Below are 26,504 nucleotides of genomic sequence, written 5' to 3'. Positions count from 1 at the left end.
CCTGTATTGATGCTGTAGTTCCTGCAGGCTTTAGTACATTGCTGATGGCCTTGAGCTGCCCAGTAAGAGTATGTGCGATGGACTGGACAGCTCCTGATGGTTTTACTCATGCGAGTAATTTCTTTGGTGCTCACATGAAGAATGCTTAAAAGTGTGTGTGTAGATATGTATATACACACACACATCAAACAATAATCAAACCAAATTCTGTAGATAGGGTGAGGCTGTTGGAGGCTCTTTTTCTTCCTGTGAGCAGCTTCCCATGCTGCAAAGCTGGGGCATCAGGAGTGAGAAGGCCATGAGAATATGCAGAGACCCTCAAGGGATGGATGCTCTGCTCTGCCTGGGCCTCACATTAAATGGGGGTCCTTGTTGCTTTGGGGGTCAGAGGTGCTGGCACGGGGAGGTGGAGGTACCGAGAGGTCTTTAGGAAAGTGGTTGGGTGTGCTGGGCTCTTATGCTGCTGCCTCAGGGGTGACTGGGTGAAGGCAGGAGCAGGCAAGGACCTGAGTCTGCTTGCATTTGGTGACTGCTGTGCCTGTGGATGTCCCCTTCCAGCTCCCTGCTCCATCCTCAGCTGGTGCTGGTTGTGCTCACAGGGCAGGTGCTTGAGGGGTTAGTTCATTTCTTTCAACACACTTTGAGATCTGATTTTAAACTAGAATGAAATGTGAAAGTCATCCTGTATTACAAGTCATATAAAGCCTATTCCGCCAAGAAGAGCTCTTCTGGTTAAAATATATCCAGGCTTTGAAAGGAGTTGTTGTCTTATCTGCACAGAGATTTTATTTATCATCCTTACAGTTTCACCAAAAGCCAATGTTGTTGCGGTGGAGAAAAGCTACGGGAAGGAAGTAGCAGCAGGAAAAAACGTTCTGCAGAGCTTTTCTTTAATTTCAAGCATGTGGAACTGCAGCAGCATCTAAATATATTGCGCCTTTGTGAGCGCAGCTGCGCAGGATGAGGGGGGCTGAGGAGGGAGCAAGTGACTGCTCTGGGCACAGGCAGGGCTGGGGGATAGCTCCTGGACATCCATTTGGATCCAGGCATCTCAGCCTGTTCCCAGAGCAATGAGCTTTATAGCCCTTGCTGTGTGTGCAGGAGTAGGGGAGAACTGGAAAGCCTGAAATTCAGTTGCCACCTTCTCTTGAATGCACAGGTATTTCTTCTGTAGCACAGCACGTCCTCCCTCCCACTGCAGATCCATCAGGTGTCTGCTTCGAGTGCCGGCTTACATGACTTTTCTAAATAGCTTCTTTTTTACAGTTCCCTAAAAGATAAATGTGTTTCCCTAAACTCTCTGCAGCATGAAAATCTAATTTAAGGTTCACTGAAGTTTTGATGGCTCAACAATCTTCCTTAAAAGCCTTCCAAAATCTCAGCAAGGTGGGAGTGTGCTTCATCCTGTATGAAAAAGTGGAGAAAAATGTGAAGCAGGACAGAAATCGCAGGCAGGCAGTGCTAACGTGATGTATACCCTTTAATTATGTCCTGCTTCTCCTAGCTGACACTCTAATTAATTCGTTTGCTGTGCGCTGCTTGCAGTGTAAGAAGTGTTGAGTGAGTGCACTAGGTCAGATGTGTGAGCAGCGAGTTTTGCAAGCAAAGACATTTGGGAAGGGTTGCTGTGATGGTGGCTGAGCATAACTCTGGGTCACTGAACCTCCCACCGGAGCTGGGACTGCTCTGCTGGGTGAGCTCCCCTGGGACCAAGCTCCTGCAGCATCCTGGTGCTGATCCCTGTTCTTGGCCCAGCTGGGCTTTCACCTCCTCCTTTGAGCAAATTAACACTGGGTGAGGCTTTAATTGAGGAATCTTAACAGTTTAACCCTTGACAGATGCACAGGCTGGTGTGACGCCCTATCTGTGATGCTGGTTCTGAAATGTGAGTGTGATGCAGAGGGAAAAATAAGGTCACTTCTTTCTGGTAGTTAGTTCAGAGTGAATTCTGCCTTCTGATATTTAGAAAATGATGGGACATGCTCCCACAAGGTGATTAGCCCCAACCCCAGGGAAATGAGCAGCAGGACAAAACCAGCCATCCCAAACCCCCAAATCCAATTCAGTATACAAGAGCAGACAAGAAACTTTCCTGCAGCCACTGGCAGGATACCCTGTGCTTGCAATTGGATGCAAAGCCAGATGTTTTGTAAGCAGAAGGGGTCAGCTGCTGACATTGCCTCATTGGTGTTTGCTTTGGGGAAACCCAACACTAAATATCCACTGACCTGGGATGGTGGTGGAGGGATCTGATTTGCACCCAGGTACTTGAAGCTTGCAGGGCTGAGCATTTGCTGGTCACTCCAGCACCAGACCAGACCCATGTGCCAGATCTTTATGTGGCATCGTCCTCGCCAAGAGCAAGCCAGGGATGAAACTGTACTGGCAGGAGGTGAAGCTTTGGCTTTCAGCCAGGAACCCTTTTTTTCTTTCTTTTCCCCTGCAGAAGTGACGCATCTGCGGGCGATGACATTGTTTAGTGGTCAGTTTTGCATTGGTAAATAACCCACTGGTAATCACACCTTGCTAGGCTCTGGGGTGCTTTGGAAATGGAGCAAATCTAGTTTTAATACAGAAATTCCACAGTCAAAGGTGAGGATAACCAGTTGGGGAATTATTTTCCAATGCAAAGGAACAAAGTTATGGGTAAGGGTCAGGAGCAGGAGGTCTATCTGCCACTGCCATGCTGTGTCATGGGGGGGTTGTGTTTGTAGAGAGTGAGTTGGAATATGCAAGAGAAAGACAATGACTTACTAAGGAGAAAAAGCGATTTAAAAAAATATACATCTAGTATATTTTTCTTCCAACATATTCTTATTGGCTGAGGTTGTGAATCATCCTCAGTCATTGTTTGAAATGCCAAGTGTGCCTTGCACTTTCTGGAGTGACTTTTCTTTAAATTAGAGCTGAGCAGCAGCTGCCCTGGCTGGTTTGGGCGTAGGTGCCCTACACCAAATGCCTGGGGGAACTGTGTGCTGCCTTCCCTGCTCTTGGCTCTGGGTGGGATTGTACCAGAGCATCTTGCTTTCCCGACCCCATCTGATGCTTTAGACATCACCTTGCTGAGCAAAAACTTACCTCCCTGGCTGGTTTTGCAGTGATCAAGGGAAAAAGAATACCCCAAGGATTCCCTACCCATGTGGTCCTGATGATGTTAGGACAGGGTTAGGGTTCTAGGCCCCTTGTGTTCCCTGAGCTGGGTTTGGGAGGACAGGGGGAGACAGACAGATCCAGGGCAGGTACATATTGCATATATTTATTTGCTTGTATTTAAAGAGAGAAAGCACTCACTATTCTTACACAAGCCATTGCCAGCTCTGGGCTGCTGTCCATGTGCCCAAACACTTGAGCATTTTGTCTCTCTGTTATGTACTCTGTGGCTCGTTGTGGCATGATTTGTTTTGTAAGGTTGTAGCCACTGAAATTCAAGAGAGGCTGCGCAATCCACCAGGTGTATAAATAGTTGCCTTTCTTCTCACCTGTGCTGGGGACCTCCATGCATACTTAAGTGAAGAAATCGCTTTGGGATAAACAGTCTTAACCCATTTTTCAGTAGAAATGCATTTTAATGTATTCCCATAAAAATAACACTTCTGAAGCTTTAACATGGAAATTAGGCTTCATTTGGATTTTTTTTCATCTGCATCAAGAAGCTTAATGATAAACTGAAACCTATTTTCATTTTTATCTTTATTGTGCACGACCAGAGTGTATTTTACTCCCAGGATGAAAGTGCCTTTCCTGAGGTCTATAGCTGTCAGGGCATAGCAGGGCAGGCAGTGGTGCCTGCCTGCTGTAGGGCAGCTCTGGGATCAGTGCGTGCTACTGCTGCCTGATTATTGCCCTTACAGAGAGCAGAAGTAAATGCAAAATTAGCTAAAAATGTGTGCTCTTTGCTGATTCTTTTTATTTCAGTAGCATTAGCTGTGTTAGATATTTCTGTTCTGTGAAATCTTTGCTTTTCCAGAACTTGGGTTATTCTGCAGGAAACCAAGAGTTTCAGTTTAAATGCACAGTAAGCATACATGTTTAATAATAACTTTATCTGCACTCAAAGAAACCATGTATAAAGTAATTCGAATTGACTAAGAGAGCAAGATTCTCCTAACAGAGACAACTCTTCTTGTTTTGGTTCTAACAAGGGAATGATCAAAGCAGCTCGAGCACTAGCAGCAGGCGCACTCTCCGCTTTCTGACTCTTGCTCAGGGTTCATCTTCCACACTTGCTGTGAGCAATGAGCTAACCAATACATTTTTAATGAAGATGTGGGAGCACTTACGTACCTATTGCATCTTCACAAGTGCAAGCAGCCAGGGAACATTTAATTTTTTCCCCTCTTAGCAACATCAGAGCTCAACCCCTCGTTGGCACCTCAGTCTCCTCCATCTTGCCCAAATTGTGCTGGGTCTGAACCTCTCTGGCCTCCTTATTGAGGGATGGTATAAGGCAGAATTTTAAATTCTGGGGAATTTTGTGTGAGCCACGTGAGCATTGACCTATCCATTAAATGAGCAACATGTACTTTTATATGCAGCTGGGGTGTAGGTCTTGAAAAGCGCTGTGGATCAAAGTGACCTTGTGACAAGCTTGCAAAAGGCATAGGTAATGTCACAGCGACCTCTCTTGTCTCTCAGCATCACTTTCCATGGGGTGTTGTGTAAGGTCAGAGAAGGAGGGCAGAAGGGGTGTCTGCCAGCGTGCATATGGCCTGTCTGAGCAGTGTCCCATATGTGACCTGGTGCTTCCCCATCTCAAAGCCATCTCTTCCAGTGGCTTAGGAAATAAGTATTCCTAAGATATATATATATATATGTGTGTGTGTATACATATACTTATATATACACACATATAAAATATATATAGGAAATAGTACACTTGTAGCTTAGGAGTATCCAGTTTGATCCACATGCTATTTCCACCACACAATATTTACTTTTTAAACAGTGGTCATAAAGAAATAATGCCCCCAGTTTTTCCTAATAATAGACTGGTCTGCAACTGAGTCTAAACTGCAGCTATGTTTTGAGCCAGCTAGTGAAAGCACTGCTCATCGGCTGTGCTGGTATTGGACATGGGCTTTATGGAGCAGCTCCTGGGGAAAAGTCACTTCGGGTTTTAAATACTTCTTGTCAATAGAAGTATTTTTTTCTGCTGTAATTTTGGCTTGTGCGATGCTAAATGCTGAAGCACAAATTTAGGAAGAATTTCAATCCACAAATGACATGTTTCACTAGCACCATAATTTTTTTCCAATTTGTCAAATTGAAGCCTTGGAAAATGAACTTAGTTTTGCAAAGAGCTTCAGAGTTCAATAAAACTATGTATTTTGACAGCACATAGTCCTGTCAGTGCTTCCCTGAATGGGTTTATGGGCCAGTCCCATGTCCACATGCCTGTCCCCTCAGGAGAGGGGATTCCAGTGCCTGTCCCTGTCCTGCCTGGCTGCAGAACCTCTCACTCGGGGATGCAGCAGCCTCTAAGCCAATTAACCCTATTTAAAACCCTTTTGATACCAAGGAATCTGAATTTTGGTAGAACAAATTTTTTGTCTGCAAAAACCACTTGTAGTAACAGATTATTTTGTTCTTTCTAGGCACATGGGTCACTTTTGGAGGTCAAATCTCAGATGAGGTAAGTAATGCTTGGTCTAAGTGCAATGCATGAAATAAAAACCAATATGAGATATTTTTAAATGAAACCATGACTACCGAAATCAGAGGAGCCTGTTTCTGTACGAGGAAATGACAGAGAGGTACTAAGCAAAGCAACACAAAGCTTGAGCTTCTGCTTCAAAAAAACCTTAATGAAACTGATATTTCCAGAAGTCAACTTTAATAAAAACCAACCATCCATCCCTGAGAGTGATCTTCTTTTCCACGCTCTTTGGAGAGATATTTCCTCCTTACCATTGGCAATGGCACCGCTCTTGGAGCGGAAATTGGAAACTATTTTTGCATCATGTATGTAATCGGCAACAGTCATAAATACAGGCTGGGGCTCAGCTTACAAGGAGCTGCCTGATGAAATATGTTTTTACATAATAAGATGAAACATGAAAATGAGCTTGGGTTTCCTACGCACTCTTGCCTGTACCAGGTGGCTCTTAATCTCAGTTAATAATCCTCTGAGTGCTGGGCAGCACGTGGGTTTCCTTCCATCTCGGGTTTGCTGCAGAGGCTAGTCATCAAAAGGAGAGCAACCTCCCGGCTGCCTTCCCTCTTGTACATGACAAACCCCAAAATAACTCTGGCAGGAGGAAAACAGCCCAAGAGTCTGAACTCAAAGGTTTTTTGCTTTTCAATTTGCTTGTTCTTTGGTGATATTTCTTCTGCTGACAGTGGATTACTGAGTTCATTCCTGTTTCTTGGCATTGCAGGCTGAAGAGAGATGACTTGTTTCAATTATAAATTTGTTCCCTGGTTCTCCTGTCCTCCTTGATTAGAATAAGTCAGTGCAAAGTGTTCATGCATGGAAAAAGAGGACTGAAACCCAGCCCTGTCCTTGAGGGATGCCCACCCTAAGGACATTTGCTGTGCATGGATGCTCTGGCTTGGTACCCCCCCTGCCCGAGCTGCCAGCCCCTTCTGGGTGCAGAATCCCCCCAGGAAGCAGGGGGAATCCTGGCACTTCGATGGGCATTGTGTGAAATTACCTTCAGGTATTTACATACCCAGCAATGTCTGCTGGAGAGCCACATGACAGCCAAAAAAACCCCAAACCCAATTAAATTCTTACCATGGAAATATCCTTTCTGTATTAATCTCCACAGATTTGCAGGCTATTTTCTATAACCCTATAGAACTCTTGATCGCTTTATTATTAGAAAGTTCCTATGAGAAGAGACGAATTCCTCCCAGGAAGAGTCAGAGGGGAAGTTGATGTAAATCCAATGCACCATGTTTTGGTGCTTCTCAGGCCAGTGCACATCCCACTGGGTGCCCTGCCGAAGGGTCTTGTTCCCCTGGGCAGAGGATGCTACACCTCTCCCTGCTCTGCTAAAGCCCATTTGTGCATTCAGGGCTTTTCCCCATGCAGGATGAGACGTGGCCTTTCTTGCCACCCCTCACCTCTCTGTCTCTGTTCCCTAAGGTGGCTGAGCAGCTGATGACCATTGCCTATGAGAGCGGCGTCAACTTGTTTGACACAGCTGAAGTGTATGCAGCTGGCAAGTGAGTGCCCAGCATCCCCTCCACTTCCCTGGGGTCCCTTCTCCTGGCTCTGCTCCTCCCTGTGTCAGTCACTCATGATAGATAAGGCTCTGGCCCTGGTGGTGCTTGGGAAGCCCCCTTCTCCTTGAAGGGGAGCAGAAAAACCTTTATGTTTAGAGTATTGTTGTGAAAAAAAAATCGAACAAAAAATTAAACCAAGCCCTCTTGTAGCCAGCTGAAGACTGAAACGTATCACTTGTGCCCCATCCTGTTGGTACAAGTAGAAAAATGTCCTGAATAAATGAAAAGTCAGTGTGCATTTTAATGGTGATAAATGGCCTGTGCCAGTGACAGCTCCCAGGCACAGATCCCAGCACGGGAACCATTCTGGCTGCAGCCAAGCTAATGCTCTTAGTGTCAATGTGGAATTGGAGTGGGAAATATTCATCCATAATTTATCTGACTTTGGCTGATTTATACAGCTTTGTATTTAGTGTAAAAGGTGGACTAGGACATCACATCCCCGGAGTGGAGACAAAATGGCTTTGCCTTCCCAGAGCAGATTCAAGCAGATGTAGTGCATAGAGGTACAGCTCTGTACCTGCAGGAGTGGGTAACAAGATCTTGGTAGTGATGGAGGGGACCCATCCCAGCCAGCACTGGGTCACCATAACCAGGGGAGGGGAGGGCTGCACAGCCCATAGCAGTGCTGTAGGCCAGTGTCTGGGGGAGACATTCAGAGGGCTAGGGTAGACAGCAGCCATGGTGATCTACCTGGCACTGAGCATCCTCCTGTCTCCCCTCACACGGGGCTTTCTCTCTCTTGCACAGGGCTGAGGTCATCCTGGGGAACATCCTGAAGAAGAAGGGCTGGAGGTACTGTACTGCCAGACACCTGCAAATGGATGGGACCTCTGGGCATATGGGAATCCTTCTGGGTTTTAAAAATGATGCATGTTAGGTGATGCTGGCCCAGGAGCAGGTGCTGCTGCTTCCAGGCAGTGCCAGGAGCTTGCCTGTGCAATGATCACATGCAGTGCAGCCAGAAAGGACTTCTGCAGCAGCCAGACCTTCCAAGTGCCACACAAAAATGCTCTCCTGTCTTTTGGGGAGCGCAGACCAGCTTCACAAGGCTGCAATCATCAGCCTGCTGTGCTGCCTTGACCACTGTCTCTGTGCATGGTGCAGTTAAGACAACTTCTGAGCATACCCACCGTCACTGCCTTGCATGGTGCATCAAGACAGACGGTTGCACATTGGTATCCTTATCTCTGTATATAACATTGTGTATTAAGAATGCAAAGCTGTGATGGGCCTTCATCTTGGGTAGCCTGGTAGGAGATGATACTTAATTTAAATGATGCACATTACCATATGTTGTGTAGTTTTAAGAGCATTTACATAATCTTTCAAGACCTCCTGTGTGTGTCATGTTCAGCCTTCAACTGAAGAATGAGCTCTAGTGGTGCTCTCTCCAAATCAGTACCCCCTGTGTTAGAGGGATGATTAGTCACTAAGAAATATTCTGGATACTGTGGAAGGGGGGAAAAAAACCCCAACAGTCTAGCAAAAGCTGGAGAAATTGTGTGTTGTACAGTTACACAGTAAGGTAGTCTGCAAAGGATAAATCTTTGGTTGGATATCACATGGGAATTTATAGATTAATTCAGAGAATTTAATACTCAGTTTTAATAGCTCTGGGAATACTGCATGACGGTGAGAGGCACTGGACTTGGATAACCTTGACTAAGGCTCTGGAGATTGCTTACTCCATAATTAAAAATGTACTTTTTTTTTTTTTTTTTTTTTTTTTTTGTAATTTCACTTGCATTAGCTTTTGTTTCTGGACAACAGTCCATGGTCACTCCCTGCCTGCAGCGGACCTGAGTGTAGGAAAAGTAACCTGTTGTAAAAAGGATCATAGTGATGTGTGGACACCCACTTGATGGGCAGCATCCTGCTTGGTTACTTGTAATTGTTTTTAACAGTAATAGTATTTCTGTTCTTTTTGCAGACGGTCCAGTCTGGTCATAACAACAAAACTGTACTGGGGTGGAAAGTAAGTGTTGCAGTTACTCGTAATGGTGTTTGCTGCTGCTTCGTTCTTTTCCCTTTTACAGCCGTACAACCTGGTGGAGATCAGTGGCACCTTGGAGGGGTGGCTTGTTGCTGCTGTTCTCTTTTTCATTTTGCCAAGTCATTTAGGGAGATGGAGCTTAGCAGAGGTGGCAGTTGCCAGCAGAGGCTGGGGAGCCGTGCTGGGTGTGCTCCCACCCCGAGCATCTCTGCAGCTCTGGGAGGTGCAGGGTGAAGGGGAGGCCTTGTTTCAAAATTGCAGATGATGTCAATGAAGCTTCAGTGTTGGGGTCAGCCAGGGCACAACCTCATCCCCTGGCCCGCTGCCTGGCCCCAGCAGCCCCCACTGCCCTGCCAGTATCCTTACCTCTCTGCTTGTAAGTGTCAACAAGTAGCTTGGTAATATCCATAGCAGGGCTCTTACCATGTTAAATTAGCAGTACTATTACATATCAAAGATGCTGTTGTCTTTGAGACTGGGAACCCAAACAAGGTTCAGGCTCTCTCTGTTGTATAAGTTGTAACTTCATTTTTGGGAGGCTTAAACCAGAATACAAAATTGGCACTCCCCAATTGTTAGCATCTCAGATCTCTAACATCTGTGTGCCTTTTTTTCCTTTGCAGAGCTGAAACTGAAAGAGGGCTTTCAAGAAAACACATCATTGAAGGTACATGTTGCCATGGGACAGGGGTTTGGCTGTGCCTGGGTGCCCTCATAGAGGGTCACCTGGACCCCAGAGTGATTGCTCTCCTGTGAGCCAGGTCTACTTGAGCCTGGTGCTCACTGCTCCCCCATGCCAGTGCTGCCCAGGACAGTTCTTGGGCTTGGCTCTGAGATACCCTAAATGCACCAAAGGATTATTCTGGCTTTTCTCAAAAAGTGCTAGCAAACACATGCACGCAAAAAGCCTTCTCTACCACACCCCTATGAAACAATAACCTTTTGGTTTTTTGCTATAATAAGCAAGTGTGTTGTCCTTGGCTGGCTGTGTGTGTTGCTTGTAGATTTATTGCTTATCTGGTACAACTAGGGTTTGCCATGCTGCAAAACCTTACTGCCTCATGCGAGTTCCTGGCAGCTTTGCATGGTTGTCCTCAAGAACAGCCCTGATCCCAGCTGCTGCGAGATGACAGGAGGTAGGAAGGCCTGGTGGGTCTGGAGCTGCTCTGCTGATACCCCCCAGCCCTTTTCCAGAAGGGATGGGGCAGTCAGCAGCAGTGTGTGGTCAACAGACATGGCCGTGGGCTCCCTCAGTGGAGCAGGGAGGGATGAGGATGCAGGGCATGATGTCAGCCTGCAGAAATAGCCTCTGGAGGGGTGCCAGGTCCCATCTGCCAAGCAGCCGGCTGGGGAGGGCTGTAGTTTGTTCTCAGTGCTGTTTTATCTTCTTGTACACTCCCTTACATGGCTCCTTGCATCCAGTCCTGCATCCCACTGAGAGATGCTGTGTGCTATCTTGCTCATCCACCAGGATTTATTCACCCAAGTCTCTGCTGGGTCTAACAGATGCTCCTCATCTTCCTTCCAATTGCTTTTTTGTTCTTTTGTATGCATTATTGTTGGAGAGGGAGTGAGAGCACATATGTGTTTCTATATGGATAAGTGTGTTACATTTGATATGGCTCTTTCCGGGGACTGTTGGATGTTGGGTCAGGTACCCAGGAACAGTGACCATGGGCACAACTATAACTTGCAGAGGATTTTACATGCAGGACACAAATGCACCCATAAAAGACATATTTCTATCATGTTAAGGATCACAGTGCCAGCCTGGGCTGGTTCCTGAATGAGGCTGCAGCAGACTCCCAAAAAAAAAAAAAAAAAAAAAACCCAGGGAGGACCCAGGGGCCAATAACTTTCCCCCATGCAGATTGTAAGCAGGTTCCAGACCCAGAAAAACAGCCAGCAGCACAAGGGTGTGGGTCTGTCTTCTACCTAAATTCTGAGTAAAAGTAGCATGGGTTAGGAGAAAAGCTGCATAAAGCCATGGAAGGGAATTACTGGGGGTGTCTGGGTCCTCGGTGGCTTGGCAGCCTTCAGGGGAGCATCAGGCTTGGTACCTGTGCTTCAGATCTCTGCAGAGGGATTTTCACCGCCTGCCTCTTGTGGTTTGACCCATTTCTGTCTGCTGCCACAGACGGATGTGCAAAACATGTTCTTTGGGTTACTAGGAAATTATATGCTCCACACCAAAGTCCTTGGGGAGAGCAGGGCAGCAGACTGTGCTGGTCCTCAGGGAGCAGCTTCTTGCTAGGCGATGCCAGCCTGGATAACTCAGGGCTGAAGCCCCAGGGGAGAGGCACCCTCCATAAACCAACATGCCATAATGACTGCAGCAATGAAAACTGATTCTCTTTATTGCACTGTGTATGCTTGGATAATTAGTCTTCGATTTATGAGATAAGCCCTAATTGCTTACCATGGTGGCTGGTTAAGCTAGTGTATGCTGCCAAGACAAATCGGAAAAGAAAATTTGGGCTTATCTACATTACTAGAGTGCTGTGGTGTTGTAGTTTGATGATGCAGGGGGACCAGGCTGTTCACACCACAGAATAGGCAGGAGGTACGCTTTGGTCTTTGCTTATCAGAATGTAGCATCTGGCTGCACAAAATCCAGTTTGCCTGCCAGAAATGGCAGCTGTAACTTGCGTTTGGCCATTTGCATGTTTTATCATCGTAATCTGCAACAGCCCATTTGCCACAGATTTCAACAACCAGAATTTGTTCTGTGTATGTTAAAACATAGATTATATGGAAAATATTGCTATATTTATATTATCCACCTCTCAGCTGGGATGTTGCTGTCACCTGTATCATACCCTCAAGCGGGTGAGGTGGGATCAACATGGTCTTTGGCAAACACGATGAGCAGAGCAGCCCCCTCCATGGGGTGCAGGGTTGGACATCTTCTGTCTCAAAGATGTATTTCTCAGTGATGAGGAGCATCACCAGAGCACAGTCAGTTTTGCCTCCTAGTACCCAGCTTGTCCAGAGGTGTTCAGAGGTGTTGCAGCCATGTCATAGGTGGTCCAAACTCATCCATTTTCTATTTCTTGTGGAGTTATTTCATGAAATGATAGAAAAATACTTGCAGCAGTTGAAATAACTTCACAGAACACATAGCGTATAATGTTAAGGTCAATGTTAGCTATTTTCTATAAATACATTTGGCAAAAATGGCCATCTTTTTTCATCTCAAAATTCCGTGAACTTTTTCAGACTGCTCTATTTTGGCTCATTCTTCATGAACACTCAAAAACATTTTGTTCCTGGGAAGATTTATAGAAAATAAGTGTTAGAAATCCTCGTCTCTGTCTCTGTCTCTCTCTCTCTTTTGATGCCATCTCCCATCCAGTCCTTGTAGAGAAGATATTGAAGCCTGGGCAGTCCTGGACTGTAGCTGCGAAACAGTGCCTTGTCTTGCCCTGCAAAACAATTTCTTCCCTATGCAATGCGTTGCTGGGCACAGTTTGCTTACCCTGCAGAGAGGGTAAAACCCGCCATTGTTCTTTATCTGCTCATCATAATGTATCTAAGTGCCACCAACCTCCCATATGGGCTTGCATTTCTGGAAGGTCCCCTGGGGTAGGGCTTTGTTAAGTGGGACAGGATGGAAGCGATGTACCCTGGGCTTGCACAGAACAGCTCTGTGATATGTTTTAGATTAAATTAACTTTGAACAGTAGCAGGGCACTGGAACTGGTCCCTGGCAGCTGCCTTCTGATGGGCTTGCCATGGGCACCCTTGGTAGCCAGTCCAAATCTCAGTGTAGTTGCGCGGGGGCAGGGAGGGAAGACAAGTGCTTGTGGAAGGAGTGCGACTCTGCATGTGGATGAGCCGGTGTTTTCTTCTTAATGTGCCTGCACAGCTATGGGACAACATTATGCAGCATTCTTCTTATATGCTATATGGTGTTGTGTGTGCATATACAATACGCATGTATATGAATGCAATGCGTCATATTTTAGTCTTAATGTAGTGCTGTTTTGTACCTGGTGGCTCTGTGCCACCATACTCCTGCCTCACACTGACCATGCAGGTTCTTGTCTCTGCTTTGCTGTTTCTAGGGCTAAAGGCTTCTCTCCAGAGACTGCAGCTGGAATATGTGGATGTTGTCTTTGCCAACCGGCCAGACAATAATACCCCCATGGAAGGTTAGTGAAAGCTTGAATTGGAGGTTTTAGTGTGGCTGAACCTGGCTTACAGGCTTACACTAATGATGGTAGGAAATGAAAAACAATTTTTTATTAAAATTCAGGTGGAGCAGCTCAAATATGAAATACCTCATTCATGATATCCTTGAGCCCTACACATTTACACTGCAATGAAGTTAATTTGTATCTCTTGGAAGGAAATTGAAGTTTTCTTTGTGTCCTAGTGGTAGCTTTAACATTATTTGAGGTTTTTATTTCCTTTTCCCAATTTCTTTAGATAAAGTGCATTTCTGTTGGTATTTAAGGCAGGTCTCTGTGTCAAGTGAAACCTGTATGTCCTTACCCCTGGTGCGCCTACCTCTAGAGATGGAACATGCCAGCGCTGCCATCCTCATCCTTGTCCCTGTCCCCGTCCCCTGGACTGCCTGGATAGCACATACTTCTCCCAGTGCTGAAACTGGGGGGGTGATGGCCAGAAACAAGAACCAGTTGGCAAGCAGTACAGTTGACTGCCCCAAGCACCTGAGCAGCATAAGCTGAGTCTCTCGTGGGCTCAGCTGAGATGTCGTGTGAGAATGTGGCCTGTGGGAGCATGACAGGGTCCCCCTGGGCATGGAGAGCAGTGATGCTCTGCCTAGAGCTGGGCTCAGCCTCTCCACCGCAGCCACCCACCCCTCGGTCCTGCTGGGGAACGGTTCCTATTAAATTTAGGCTGCTAAACTCAGGGAATGGATTTAGGAACCTGCAAGATCTGTGACTATCTGTGCGCTTTAGTTATGCTTAATAGTTGCTGATAATTATGTATGTGTGTCTGGTACATGGCCATGTAGCCCAGTTATTCAGGAGCCTTCATCAATATATTTTTGGGTTAGTGCCCTATTTAATGGGCACCAGTTCCTGTTCCTTCTCTTTTCCCACTGAAGTTAACACACCCATTCACACAGTGGCAAAAGATTAGCTTCACAGCTAAATAAAAAGCAGCAAGAAGAAAGACTTGTAGGCTGCAGAATCTGTCATAGATGAGTACATGTAAATCAAACAAACCTGGAGCTTGACAGGCCTCTTCGAAGCTCTTGGCTTGGCTTTCAGCGGTCGTGACACCTATTTTCTTAACTGTGTCGTGAACCTTGGATGAATGACAGTACCACGGCCCCAGCTGAACGATGCCAGCAGCTATGGGTTCAGGAAACTGGCTTGAGATTTTAGGACTGTCGCAGGTTTTGCAGTAGCTGATGAGGTCAAGGAAGATGGCATGTTGTATCTTGAAGGGAGAAATGACCTCTCTGCTCAGTCAGTTGTCATCTAATGAGGCAGTGCTGAATATATTTCCCATGCCCATGCAGCTGATCGCAGGTGTTTGCAGCTTTTAAGATGCTACAGATACTGCTAGCAGTGCTGGAGCTTGGCAGTAGGTATAAACTGTGGTGCTTGTTGAGACTTTGAGCAGGGTGAAAAAAGGGACATTTTTATTATGAATGGTGTGGTGCTGATTCTTTCTATGTACTTTGTGCTTTTTTTATGGTTCACCTACTAAGCCACTTCTATCCCAGAGCATCTGTTGAACCATCTGTCAGTTCTGCGCTATCTGGCATGCACAATAAGTGCTGAGATACCTTCACAAGACGTACAATCCCTGCTCTATCTCCTTACATGTCTATGCTTTTCCCATGAGCCAAAGAGCTGCTTTTGATGGAGAATGATTTGTAGGTAACCTTCATGAGGGTCCTGCTTGAGCAAACTGTGTGGCTGTGTAAGGTACAACCAAATAAATCAAAACACGGACTTCACATGTTCATTTTGTTTTCTTCATTTGCTGAGTGCAAGCAGGTGAGGTTTCTCTGCTCACTCTCAGGGTCCTCTGTCTGCTGTGATGTCTGTAGGTATCAGCAGGCAATGGATCAGCCATTTGGAAATACTCATGTGGTCCACCCCATCCAGAGCAGAATTGCTTCCTGCTTGCCCAGGCTGGTCATGGCCCAGCTCAGGCTGCCACAGAAGGCATGAGTAATGGAGAGCTAATACAAGAAGATGAGAATATAATACAAAAGTCCTTATCGTAGATGACTCTAATCCCCAAAGCAGCAGGCAAAGCTTGCTTAATCTAAAAATCACAAATGTATTTATCTTTTTTTAAAAAAATCTCAGAGCAAATTAAAAAGCTTTTCACTGTAAATGCAATAGAATATTAGCTTCAAGTTATGTCTGGAGATAAGTGCTTCTCACAAAGCTCTTTGCATAACCGGGCATTCAGGTCCCTGGCCAGGACAGCCGTGTCTCTCCTCACCCTGGAGCTGGTCTTGGCTTTGCTGGGACAGGCAAGATGAGGGGCTGTCCACACTGGGTTGGCTGTTTATGGGGCTATCCCTTGGCATCTGGGTGGCTCTGCCATTGGACATCCCCCCTAGATGGAGACCTAGGGAGATGGGTGATGGAAGGACCTGTGCTTCTCTCCTGCATTTCCGTGAGCTTCATGCCTCATTAGTCAGGCATGAGATGTGATCCCCCAAATGTGCCAGCAGATGCTTTTTTTTACATCCTGAGTGGCCTTTCCAGCCTATGAGCAGGGCAGCTCTGGCTGCAGGGAAGGAGGGCCCCTGGGGTCTCCTGGTAAGATCCCTTATTGTCAGGGTGCTGGGGAAATGGGTTCTCACTGCATGCCCTGCCTTGGCAAACAAGGCTTTAAACTTTAAACTACTTCAAGATTCTGTTATGCTTCTGGAGGCTGTTTCCTGGGTTTCAAACCATTCATTTATATTTAAAAAATCTCCCCTTCTTAATTGGTGCCATTTGTGCCATCCAGCTGGCAAACCAAAGGATCCGGGCATGTGCTTTTCATGAGCCATTCCCATTGCCATACCCAGAGGAGCAGTCTCTGGTAAACAAGAAGATATATATATATATTTTTCTGATTTAACTTCAGTTTTTCTTGAAAGGAGTAGAGGTGGGAGAAATGAAAACAACCATGGACTGGGATGTGTAAGAGGCATATGATGAAATGCTTATCAAAATTTCTAAATGGTAGTGCAGCAAAAATAGAAAACTAAACCCAGTGAGAAGCCAGCAAGGAGGGAGGGATTGTCATACAGCTGCCTGTCACACATAGCCTGCGGGTAGCAGGGCATCTGCTTTGGTAATGGGGCATTTTGTTGGACTGCTACGTGCCTGAGGATAAAATGCTTAGAAACAGAGAAAAGTGTGGTTTTGCCCAAAACAAGGTGAGGGGAAAAAAAAGAGAAAACAATATCTGCCATTTAAACTCTGCTCTTCACTGGAGGGAAAAAACTCCTCAAGCCCATGTTTCATTTGAGAGGAAATCTCCCTTCTCCCTGTGGGAAGGCACCAGCCCAGCACAAGAGGCACGGTGTCTCTTGTACAGTCCTCCGACGTTATAAATGGAGACTTCATCATCTCTAGCTGCCTGTCGCTGCCTGCAGAGGAAATCTCACAATAATGTGAAGATTGGCAGTGTAATCTCCCCTCTGCCAAGCTCCTTTCTTTCTTTTTTTTTTTTTTTTCCTTTCCATAAGTAGGACGAGAACCCTCATGATGTAAAAGGCAGCTCATCTTGATCGTGAGACAGCAGTGCCTGGAGTCATTGTCCAACTCACAGCAGATGTGCCAAGGGATTTAATAGACACATAGGGCTTCTCTCTGCAGCCCTGTGTCTGACCAGAATCATTTCACCATAGTTTGATGGGTCAGAATTAACAGTGTAGGTGTAGACTGTAGTTTCCTTCCTGCTTTCCCAAGGGAAGAGTGCACTGAGATGTGGCAGTGCTTGCTGTCTGCAAAGTGCCTTATGCAGCACTGGGAGTGGTGACTAAGTACTGTTTTCTTTTGCTTTTCAGAGTGAGTTGATCCCATTTTTGGCCCTTTAAGAGATGTGCAACATCTTAGCAGTGTACTGAGGGTGCCCTGGCAGCTGCGGCTCAGCTCCAAAGTGCCAAAGCTCAGTAGGATATACCAGTTTATTACTGCAGCCAGGGCAGTTATTCATGCTCCCGTGGCTGCTCGTGAGGACCATGTCCCTGATGCTGCAGACACTGTCATTCCTCAGACCCTGAGGAGGTCCTGAGGACCCTGCTCAGTCCCCAGCTCCTCTGCAGCAGTGATGTGATGGGCACTGCCTGGTCCCCTGCGATGATACATACCTGGCAGGCTGCTCCCAGGGAGAAATTTGGCTTTAAAATGAGTTGCAAACAGTTAACACAGGCTATTTCCTTTATAGCCCAATGAGGCATCTTAACAGGCTGTCACCTCCTGGGTAACCACGAGGGATAGACAAGTTTTTTTCCTTTTCTTGCAAACTAAAGTTTATGGTGGGCTTTTAACCCCCACAAGAAGGCAGGGCTGCTCAGCAGAGGTCTGATGGATGGAAATTAAAGATCCTGTCCTGGTGTGTGTAGCCTTGCAGGCTTCCATCTTCCCAAGGAAAACCAAGGACCATGGGACTACTGCGCTAAGGAGCTATGCTGGATTTTGCAGAGGTGCCCTCAGCGGTGCAGGGTTGAATCATATCCAGTTTTGCAACTTTATCCCCAGCATCCTAATATTTCTAGTAGAAAGAAGCAGGACCAGATATATACTTTGAGTAAACAATTTTTAAAATAAATTTATCTTTTAGTGTATTTTTCAACTGTGCTGCCCTCTTGTGTTAGATTTTAAAAGAAGTATTATCATAAGGTGGTGGTCGGCAGTAGTTGGTAAAAGCACTTTTTAAACAACTGCAGGATAAATGTATTTATGTTTGAACTGCCAATGCTTTTTCATCCATGCTTGAGCAAGAAAACACAGAAGTAGTGTTTAATGCAAAGCTGCTCAGGCTTGTCGGCATACTTGGCATTTATAAGCAGCTTTGGGAGGATTTGGTGCTGAAAAATTGGCTTCTGTGCAGTTCTTATGCTAGTTTTTTTTCCTCCTCCTTTAGAAATCGTCCGAGCAATGACACATGTAATAAATCAAGGCATGGCGATGTACTGGGGAACGTCGCGCTGGAGCGCTATGGAGATCATGGTAAAGTCAGTTTTTAGGAAAGTGTTGACATTTGCTAATTTTCCATCCAGGCCACAGAGTCTGCTGGAAGCTATGGTGGGAACTGACATACAAGTATGTGTCTCAGCTTGTGATATTTGAGTCTTACTCCATCCAGCATCTCTTCACCTAAAATAATTAACCTGTTCCAGAATGAGCCCAATATTAATTAGAAGACTATGGGCTGATCTAGTGGTTTGGGTGTTTGGGTGTCTTGGCTCATTTAATTGGGGTTTGTTTCATTTTGGTTTTATTTGTCTGACTTCAAGACTTTTGATAAAGCTCCTGTTGGATGTCTGTGCCCATGGCCACTGATGCCCTGCTCAAGCAGCAGCTCTGTGACCCACAGGACCATCAGAGCTGCTTGCAGTGGGAATGGTCCCCATGTGAGGGAGAAGTCCCCACAGGCAGCACTGCTCTGACTATGTCATGCCCAGAGGTGCAGATGGGAAATATTCCTGCTCAGCCAGCCATAGGGGCCTCCTAATTGTCTTTATCTGAAAAACCCTAGCCTGGGGAGCCAGCATCCTGGCAGCTCATCCTTAATGCTGTGTTAGAAGCGTTTGAGAGAGAAGTCCAGAATAGCAGATACCCCATCCCTGGAAACATTCACTGTCAGGCTGGAGAGGGCTCTGAGTAACCTGATCTAGTCAAAATGTCCCTGTTAATTGCAGGAGATTGGACTAAATAGCCTTTAAAGGTCCCTTCCAACCCAGACTGTTCTATGATTCTAGGAGATGCCAAGAATATCCTGCTGGTCCCTGCTTCTTGTGGTGGGGTCAAAATACAATAAACAAGCTCAGCACCAACCATCTCAGCTGGGAAGCTGTTTGGCTTGTTGCTGAGCTGGTGCTGACACAGCTTTGGGCTGGAGGAGACAGAAGGGTGGGCATGTGCTCTGCTGCTGTGGGAAGCAGCAGGGAAGCAGTGGAGCCATGGACAGAGCTGTGCTTCTGCTTCAGCATGGCAGCACTCACAGGGATGTGCACAGCCTTGCTAAGAGATTATGAAACTTGAGTTTGTACTCTCCTGTACACTCAAGGAGTGTTGGCTCATAGGTTATGTCCTGCAGTTTGCTTTTACTTAATGAAGTGTTTTACCTACTGTTTGTTTTTTTTTTCTCTCCAGGAAGCCTATTCCGTAGCCAGGCAGTTTAACATGATACCACCTGTGTGTGAACAAGCTGAATACCATCTTTTTCAAAGGGAGAAAGTGGAGGTTCAGCTGCCGGAATTATATCACAAAATTGGTGAGTCTGAGACTGCTGTGCCTTTCAGCTATTTCCTCTGCAGAAAGAAATACAGAGTATGGCGTGGGGCTCTACATGGGAACAGTGCTCTCCTTCCCTGTATCTGAAGGGGACAGATGAGTATCTATCTAATGACCTAAAAGAAAAACTGGTTTATTATGCCCCCAATGGAAATAGGTGCTAATTGCCATGGCTGTTGCTTATTTGAGACCCATGTGGACAGTGCAGGTGCCACCTCTCCTGTGCATCAGAAGACAATGATGCCGCCTTGCACACCTCATGCCGTGGTGTCTGGAGCAGCTGTGCTGAGGACCAGTCTGAGAGTGAAGGGGTGGGAGGTGGTCAGGACTTCATGTACTTTGCTGCAGCTGCTCCAGGATGGAGCTGGAGGATCTCACAGTAGGGTTTTGGATGAATAAGCTACTCAGTGTTTTCGAAGAAGATGCTGCTGATGTCCCTTAAGAGCATCAGGAGCATCTTCCTGGAAGACAGCAACTCAGTATCACTGCTAGTAGCTGCAGAAACAAGCAGTAATTGTTTTGCACTTTTTTTTTTTTTTAAACTGAAAGTCCTATTTTTGATACAACTCTGATTTCTCCCTGTCCTCTAAAATCACCTTCTCCGTTTTCTCTGCAGGGGTCGGAGCAATGACATGGTCCCCACTAGCCTGTGGGATCATCTCAGGGAAATATGGCAATGGGGTCCCTGAAAGCTCAAGGGCTGCATTAAAGGTACTTTTTTATTGCATGTTTGAGATAAGTAGATGTGCTGCTTTTCTGAGGGCAGGAAAATAACAAAGGGAAAACAGATCCCTTGTGAGAAGGCTGGCCTGTGTGCTGCTGTATTGATAGATCAGCTTGGTTTCTCTGGCAACCATACTCCAAAGTGCAGGAGAATCTGGGTTATAAAGATGCTCGTGTTCCCCATGGCAGTGAGCTGATGGCTGCAAGCTGGTTGTGGGGCATCACACAACTGGAGCCAGATTCGGGGGGGTGGGGTGTGTGTCTGCAGAAAGATGCTGTCACAACCCTTAACGCTTACCTGACATTATCAATGAAAAGGCACAAGCCCAAGGTTTTTGTCGTGCTTAATGTTCCCGGCTGACAGTAATTGATACAGCTGCTGTGACTTCAGACCCTCTTAACCCCCTCAAAAGGGTAAGCCAGACTTGGACATTATTTTTCTGCCTGCCCTTCCCTGGGCACTAGCTCAGGCAGCGAGGGTGGGTGAGCAGTGCTGGGAGCTCATCCCCACAGCATCCTTCCTGGAAGCCCCAAAGGCAGGGCAGACCCCAGCACCCAGTGAAACCCATGGGTCCTCAGCGATCCTGCCCTTTGCTGGGCAGCGTAGCAGCCCTCTCTAACATGTTTTGGCGTTTTAGTGTCACCGCAGTGTTGGTTTCTCCTGTCGTCATCCTGCTTTTATTCTTATTGGGGGTTATGGAGTCTTCTCCCATACCATACCTGTGGCAGGCATATTGTTTAAATGGTTTGGAAAATGGCAGAGCACTAAAATGTCACAGATCTGGGAAAAAAAAACAACCAAAATGGTATTTGAGCCTCTCTGTCAGCCGATGGGCAAAAGCCAATGCTGCCTGACAAGTGCCAGCAGACTGACATAAGTCTCTGTGTTGGTTTTTGCTCAGCTTGGTGCTTTTAAAAGGAAAGATACAGTCTACAGTGACTTATTCACAAAAGACAGCATTTTCAAATGTGGTATTTCATTGCATTTGGGATTTTTTTCCACAATAAAATACATTATTAACATTTGGTAAAAGCCAGATAAGAATGTAGCATTGCAGAGAGGGATCCAAATTAAATTGATGTGAGTGAAGCAGAATCAAGTTTCAAGTCTGGAGCTGGGAGAACTAAAATCTCAGCTTTGTTTAATTAATTTTTAAATCTTGAATGATAATAGATTTTTGAACAAGATCAGATGTTCTCTCACTTTCTTTTTTTTTGGGGGGGGGTGTAAAAATCTTCTCAAGTTGACTAATATTTCACTTTTTTCCACTCTGCAATGGGATCCAGTGGTCCAAAAATAAAACTGTGGAGGTTCCAGGTTCTGGGCTGAGTCCATTGGTTGCATAAGCCAGAGAGATACAGACGCAGGCTCCCACAGGAGACCTCCTGGCCCCTGTCATAATTGCTTTGGGTAGCAAAGCATTGTGCCATTCAGCCTTCTGGGTTGGATATGGCTTTTTAAGAGCTGCTTATAATTGCCTTAAACTTTCTATTTTGGAAGATTAAAGTTAACAGTCAATTGCAATGTCATTAATCTCCAGTGCTACCAGTGGCTGAAAGAGAAAATCATAAGTGAGGAAGGCAGAAAGCAGCAGGTGAAGCTGAAAGACCTGTCACCCATCGCTGTGCGCCTCGGTTGCACTCTGCCTCAGCTGGCTGTCGGTAGGTGATGGAGGGGACGCTATCCTTGCACCTTCATGGTTGTCATAAATGCAGGACCTAGCTCACATCCTCATAGTGCAGAGGGAAATACTCTGCATCATGGACAGAAATCTTGTGCCTTATGTGTTGCTGAGAGACAAGTTGAGGTGAAATAAAGTCCTAAAACTGCTGGTATTCTGTTAGTGCTCCCATTATTTGTTTAAGTATCAGTGATAGTTAGATAAATGGTAAAAAGACGTGTCATCTTTCAAATTGGACAACAGATGATTTGTGTCTGCCTGCATCTATAGATCTGTTTTATTTAAAACACTTCAATGATTATTTGCTGTCAGGGGTTATGGAACAAAATGCCAGATCAGCAATGCAACACCTCATTGGGAAAAGGCTAATGCATTTCAAGGAACACAGGAAAAGAAGAAAATAAAACAGGCTGTAGGCTACTAAAATGCCATGTATTGCTTTTGAAGTAACCTCTAGCCCATTAGCCTCACACAAAAACAACATTCTTTTTTGTTTGGTTGGGTTTTGAGCAGTAAAGTTAAAAAATTACTTAAAATAAGGTTGTTTCCAGCATCATCACCAGGCTTTGATTGACGAGAAGGCTAGTGTACCTTGGGCCACCCTCTGGGGTTCAACCCCGACCTGCCTGTTTCTCTGAACAGTCCCTCCCCACATGGAAGCTATCAGTTGTTCAGCTGAAAAATACGTGTTAGAGAAATGATCCCTAGTTCAAATAGCCAAGAGCTGAATCCTTGTGATTTGTGACAGGGAAAACCCAAAGCCTACAATTAAGACAACTGCTGGCCCACGGACCAGGGTCAGGTGGGATGCTGGAAGATCTGCTAGGTGGTTTGCTGCATGATCCGTGCATCTTTCTGGTAGTGCTGGAGGAGTAAAGTGAAGATTGAGACAAATAATATTGTCATTATTTTTCAAATAGAGATAGCATCTGGAGTAATGCCATGTTGTGAAGCCTATGTTCCTGACAATCTTGTGACTTTATTCCTAGCATGGTGCCTGAGAAACGAGGGTGTGAGCTCTGTCCTTCTAGGATCTTCCAACCCAGAGCAGCTGATAGAGAACCTTGGAGCCATACAGGCAAGTGCAGGTGGTGGTGGGACCTCAGCAGAGGTGGGGGGTTAGCTGCTCTTCAGCTCTATGTGGGGTAACCAGTGTACCTCAAGATTAGCACCCTCCTCTTACATAGTTTCAGTATTTTGTTTCAGGCATCGTTCAGTTCTAGTGATGCATGTTAATTAGGCAGACCTGTGGTGCACCACCATGACTTACCACCACTTGTGGTAGCCATAGTCCTATCCAGCAACAAAAGGGTGGCATCAGCAGGTCTAATGTATCTGGAAAACCAGTACACACTGTGTACTGCACTAAGTCTTCTACAGAGCACGTGTCACTTGCACCTACCTTAATTATTCTCTGTTGCTTTTAGCAATAAGAGCTTCCTCTGATGTTCCTGCTACCAGCTTGATTTCTGCTGCAGCTGAGCAATATTCTGTATATGAAGTTTAGGAGCACGTCTGTGGTTCTCTCGCTGAGTATAAATACACTACAGTCATTTTTCCTCTAAGGGAGAACAGTATTAGATGAATGTTTAAGTATCTGTCACACAAAACCCCAGAGATGTTATTTGACAAAATCTAGATTTAAATTTGGAAAAGCCTTTAATGGAAGCTTGATTAAACATGGTTTTTCTTCTACCCCTAGGTCCTTCCAAAAATGACATCCCATATTGTAAATGAAATAGATAATATTCTGGGAAATAAGCCCTACAGCAAGAAGGACTACAGATCATAATGCAATGCATGAATTACCTGGACTGCATGGTTTTAGAAGTGCTCTGTACGGAAGTACAGCCCCGAATTAATATCCGGTCATGAGAATCATTCAGCAGCTTGCTGCTCGGTGTCTAATGTCACTGGATCCTTCGAGATGTGTGCTATTGCTACTAATCTGCAGTGAAATTTCAAAGCACAGTTGATCTCTCTTCTAACCAAGAATAATACTGTATTTTCTTACCTTCGACTGAATTCATTAATTTTTACTTTACTCTTAGCACCTCATGCTTGTGCTGTGAAAAACACTTGTAAAGCAAAAAATAATTTATAACCTTCAGGTACTTGGTAATTAACAAAGGATGTACAGATCTATTTTTCAATGAAGAAAAGCCAGATACAACTTAAGGTTTTAATAAAACCACATTTGGGATATCTCAACTATAAAGTTTCTTCAGGTTAACAGACAGAAGGGGCAAGTTCAAATTTTCAGGTTTTTTATGCTGAATATATACTTTAGATTTCATTTGTAGTTGAATAAAGGATGTAAGAATTAGTTAGAAATTAGATAGCTCAACTCCTAACTCTACAATTATTTCAGCTGTGGAGTGCTCCTGGGAAGTATTTGGGTACAAGCCAGAAGAGCACAGTTAGAAAACCTAAACACGCATGTCAGGTTAATAAAAACAATGTCTGTTTGCAAAATTCTAATTCTACATGAACCTTAAACTAAGAAAGCCATGATAAAATACTGGGTTTTGCATTTAGATAGCTCAACTCCTAACTCTACAATTATTTCAGCTGTGGAGTGCTCCTGGGAAGTATTTGGGTACAAGCCAGAAGAGCACAGTTAGAAAACCTAAACACGCATGTCAGGTTAATAAAAACAATGTCTGTTTGCAAAATTCTAATTCTACATGAACCTTAAACTAAGAAAGCCATGATAAAATACTGGGTTTTGCATCTATAGAACCCTGCCTCTACTTCTGCCTGCTTGTAGACAGAGCTATTGCAAATTTCAATATTCATGAGCTTTTATGGATATAGATACTTAGAAATATATATATAATATATAGCTACTGAAAAATACCAGAAAAAAAATCGGGTACATACTCTGATGGAGGCTGTATTTGCTTTAACTTGTTCTGGAATCGGGCATAAGTAAATGCATAGTATTTTTAAGTCACATTATAAACAGGTAGTTTTTTGTGAGCATTTCATCCCTATACAGGAGTTGAAAGCTTTTATATTTTAATTTGCCCATCTTAAGAACCATGTTATCTTTTACCATGAGTTTGCTTTGTAAAATGCACTGATGATTTCAGTAAGTATTTCTCACTCGTATTGAGCCGTGTACTTTGGGTGCATACTTCCTAGGGGTTACAGCTATGTACAGTATTTGTAGGACCCTTGTACTCTAGTCCCCTGAGCTCCAGGGTATCTGCGGAGTGTGTGCAGTGTTCAGGTGGGCCGTGTGAACAGATACTAATACTTGAGTTGTCTTCTCCTGTATTTAATCCAATGAGCTATGGTACGTGTAAATGAACTTGACTGCTGTATATCCAGAAATGCAGTCTGACTTTGACTTCTGCTTGGACACAATAAAAACATTTTCTGCATCTAATTCTATACTTAGAGACTTGTTACTAATACCAAGACTGATTTTGAAACAGTAGTGGTTTATGTTGAAAATGGATACATACTGTTCCAGAGGGAAATGCTGATCTTCAGCTCTACACAGGTCAGCCCAATGACCTTGGGCCAGAGGAGTGGGTACAGCTGAGGAGTAAAGGGCTGGGCTGGCCGCACACCTTGGAGGAGGTACTTATAAAAGTTAAGTCTCCTAAGGTAGGTATCAATTGTATATAACATTTTGGCCTGAAATAAGCTCAATGTGAGCACCCTCCTTAATTCACCAAAAGCCCACTGTGGTTCAGTCACCAGCCTCTCCAAAATGACACTGAGGTGGAGGCTGCCACCAAAGGACTTCTCACCCCCCCAGGTATGATTTACTTTCACTGGCCTGAGCCATATCTCCTAACACTGCAGTATTAACTATTTAAGTATTTTTAAATCTGCCTCATGGGCAGAACAAAGGCTTTGACCATTATATAGTTAACAGCTTCATTATACTTACAGTATAATTATTTTTCCAGTAGCAGACTAGCTCTCTTCCTTAATTCTCAAGGTACCATTTAATGTTTTATCTCCTTCTTCTCAGACAGATGGGAATCCAACAACATATTTAAAATACTTTCTTTAATTGAAAAGGAGATGCTATTTTCCCTTAGAGCGAAAGCTTAAGTCAGCTTGCCCAATGCTCTGAGGGCAATGGGATGCAAAGCAACAGCCTGCCTTTAGGCTAACATTCAGCATTATACTGAAAGAAACTGGGTGCAGCTGGTAGCAGGGACTGCAAGAGGAAAAAGCCATCACTATCACCCACCCAAAAACAAACAAAAATCCATGTAACCAAAAAACCGCAAAACTTTTCTGTGAAGTCCACAGAGAAGATGGGGCTTGCTGTAGAAAACCAACCAACCTATGCACCTACATTTGTCTCAGGCTGCCAATGCTGAAGTTTTTTTTGTATGTGCTAAATACTGAAGATTAAAATACATATAAATTATATCCTTTATAATAAGTGAC

At 45.0% G+C, this 26,504-nt stretch overlaps 1 protein-coding gene across 2 annotated transcripts in view; it reads left to right on the top strand.

Annotated features, from left to right (window-relative positions):
* KCNAB1 (potassium voltage-gated channel, shaker-related subfamily, beta member 1) overlaps positions 1-24,296 on the top strand; it is a 67,760-nt gene extending 43,464 nt beyond the window's left edge. For both annotated transcript variants that reach the window (XM_010013939.1, XM_010013940.1), the window contains exons 3-14: positions 5,595-5,632; positions 7,091-7,170; positions 7,981-8,025; positions 9,164-9,208; positions 9,850-9,893; positions 13,294-13,380; positions 18,308-18,393; positions 19,540-19,660; positions 20,297-20,391; positions 21,945-22,065; positions 23,075-23,163; positions 23,788-24,296. In XM_010013939.1, the coding sequence (XP_010012241.1) occupies positions 5,595-5,632; positions 7,091-7,170; positions 7,981-8,025; positions 9,164-9,208; positions 9,850-9,893; positions 13,294-13,380; positions 18,308-18,393; positions 19,540-19,660; positions 20,297-20,391; positions 21,945-22,065; positions 23,075-23,163; positions 23,788-23,877 (941 nt within the window). In that variant the 3' untranslated portion in view covers positions 23,878-24,296. The remainder of the gene's footprint in view (positions 1-5,594; positions 5,633-7,090; positions 7,171-7,980; positions 8,026-9,163; positions 9,209-9,849; positions 9,894-13,293; positions 13,381-18,307; positions 18,394-19,539; positions 19,661-20,296; positions 20,392-21,944; positions 22,066-23,074; positions 23,164-23,787) is intronic.
* The last annotated feature ends 2,208 nt before the right edge of the window (positions 24,297-26,504 follow it).

Source organism: Nestor notabilis, unplaced genomic scaffold (genome assembly GCF_000696875.1).
Source record: "Nestor notabilis isolate BGI_N333 unplaced genomic scaffold, ASM69687v1 scaffold21204, whole genome shotgun sequence".
Classification (NCBI taxonomy): domain Eukaryota; kingdom Metazoa; phylum Chordata; class Aves; order Psittaciformes; family Psittacidae; genus Nestor; species Nestor notabilis.
The sequence above is the reverse complement of the archived record's forward strand: the minus strand, read 5'-3'. Positions and strand labels throughout refer to the sequence as shown.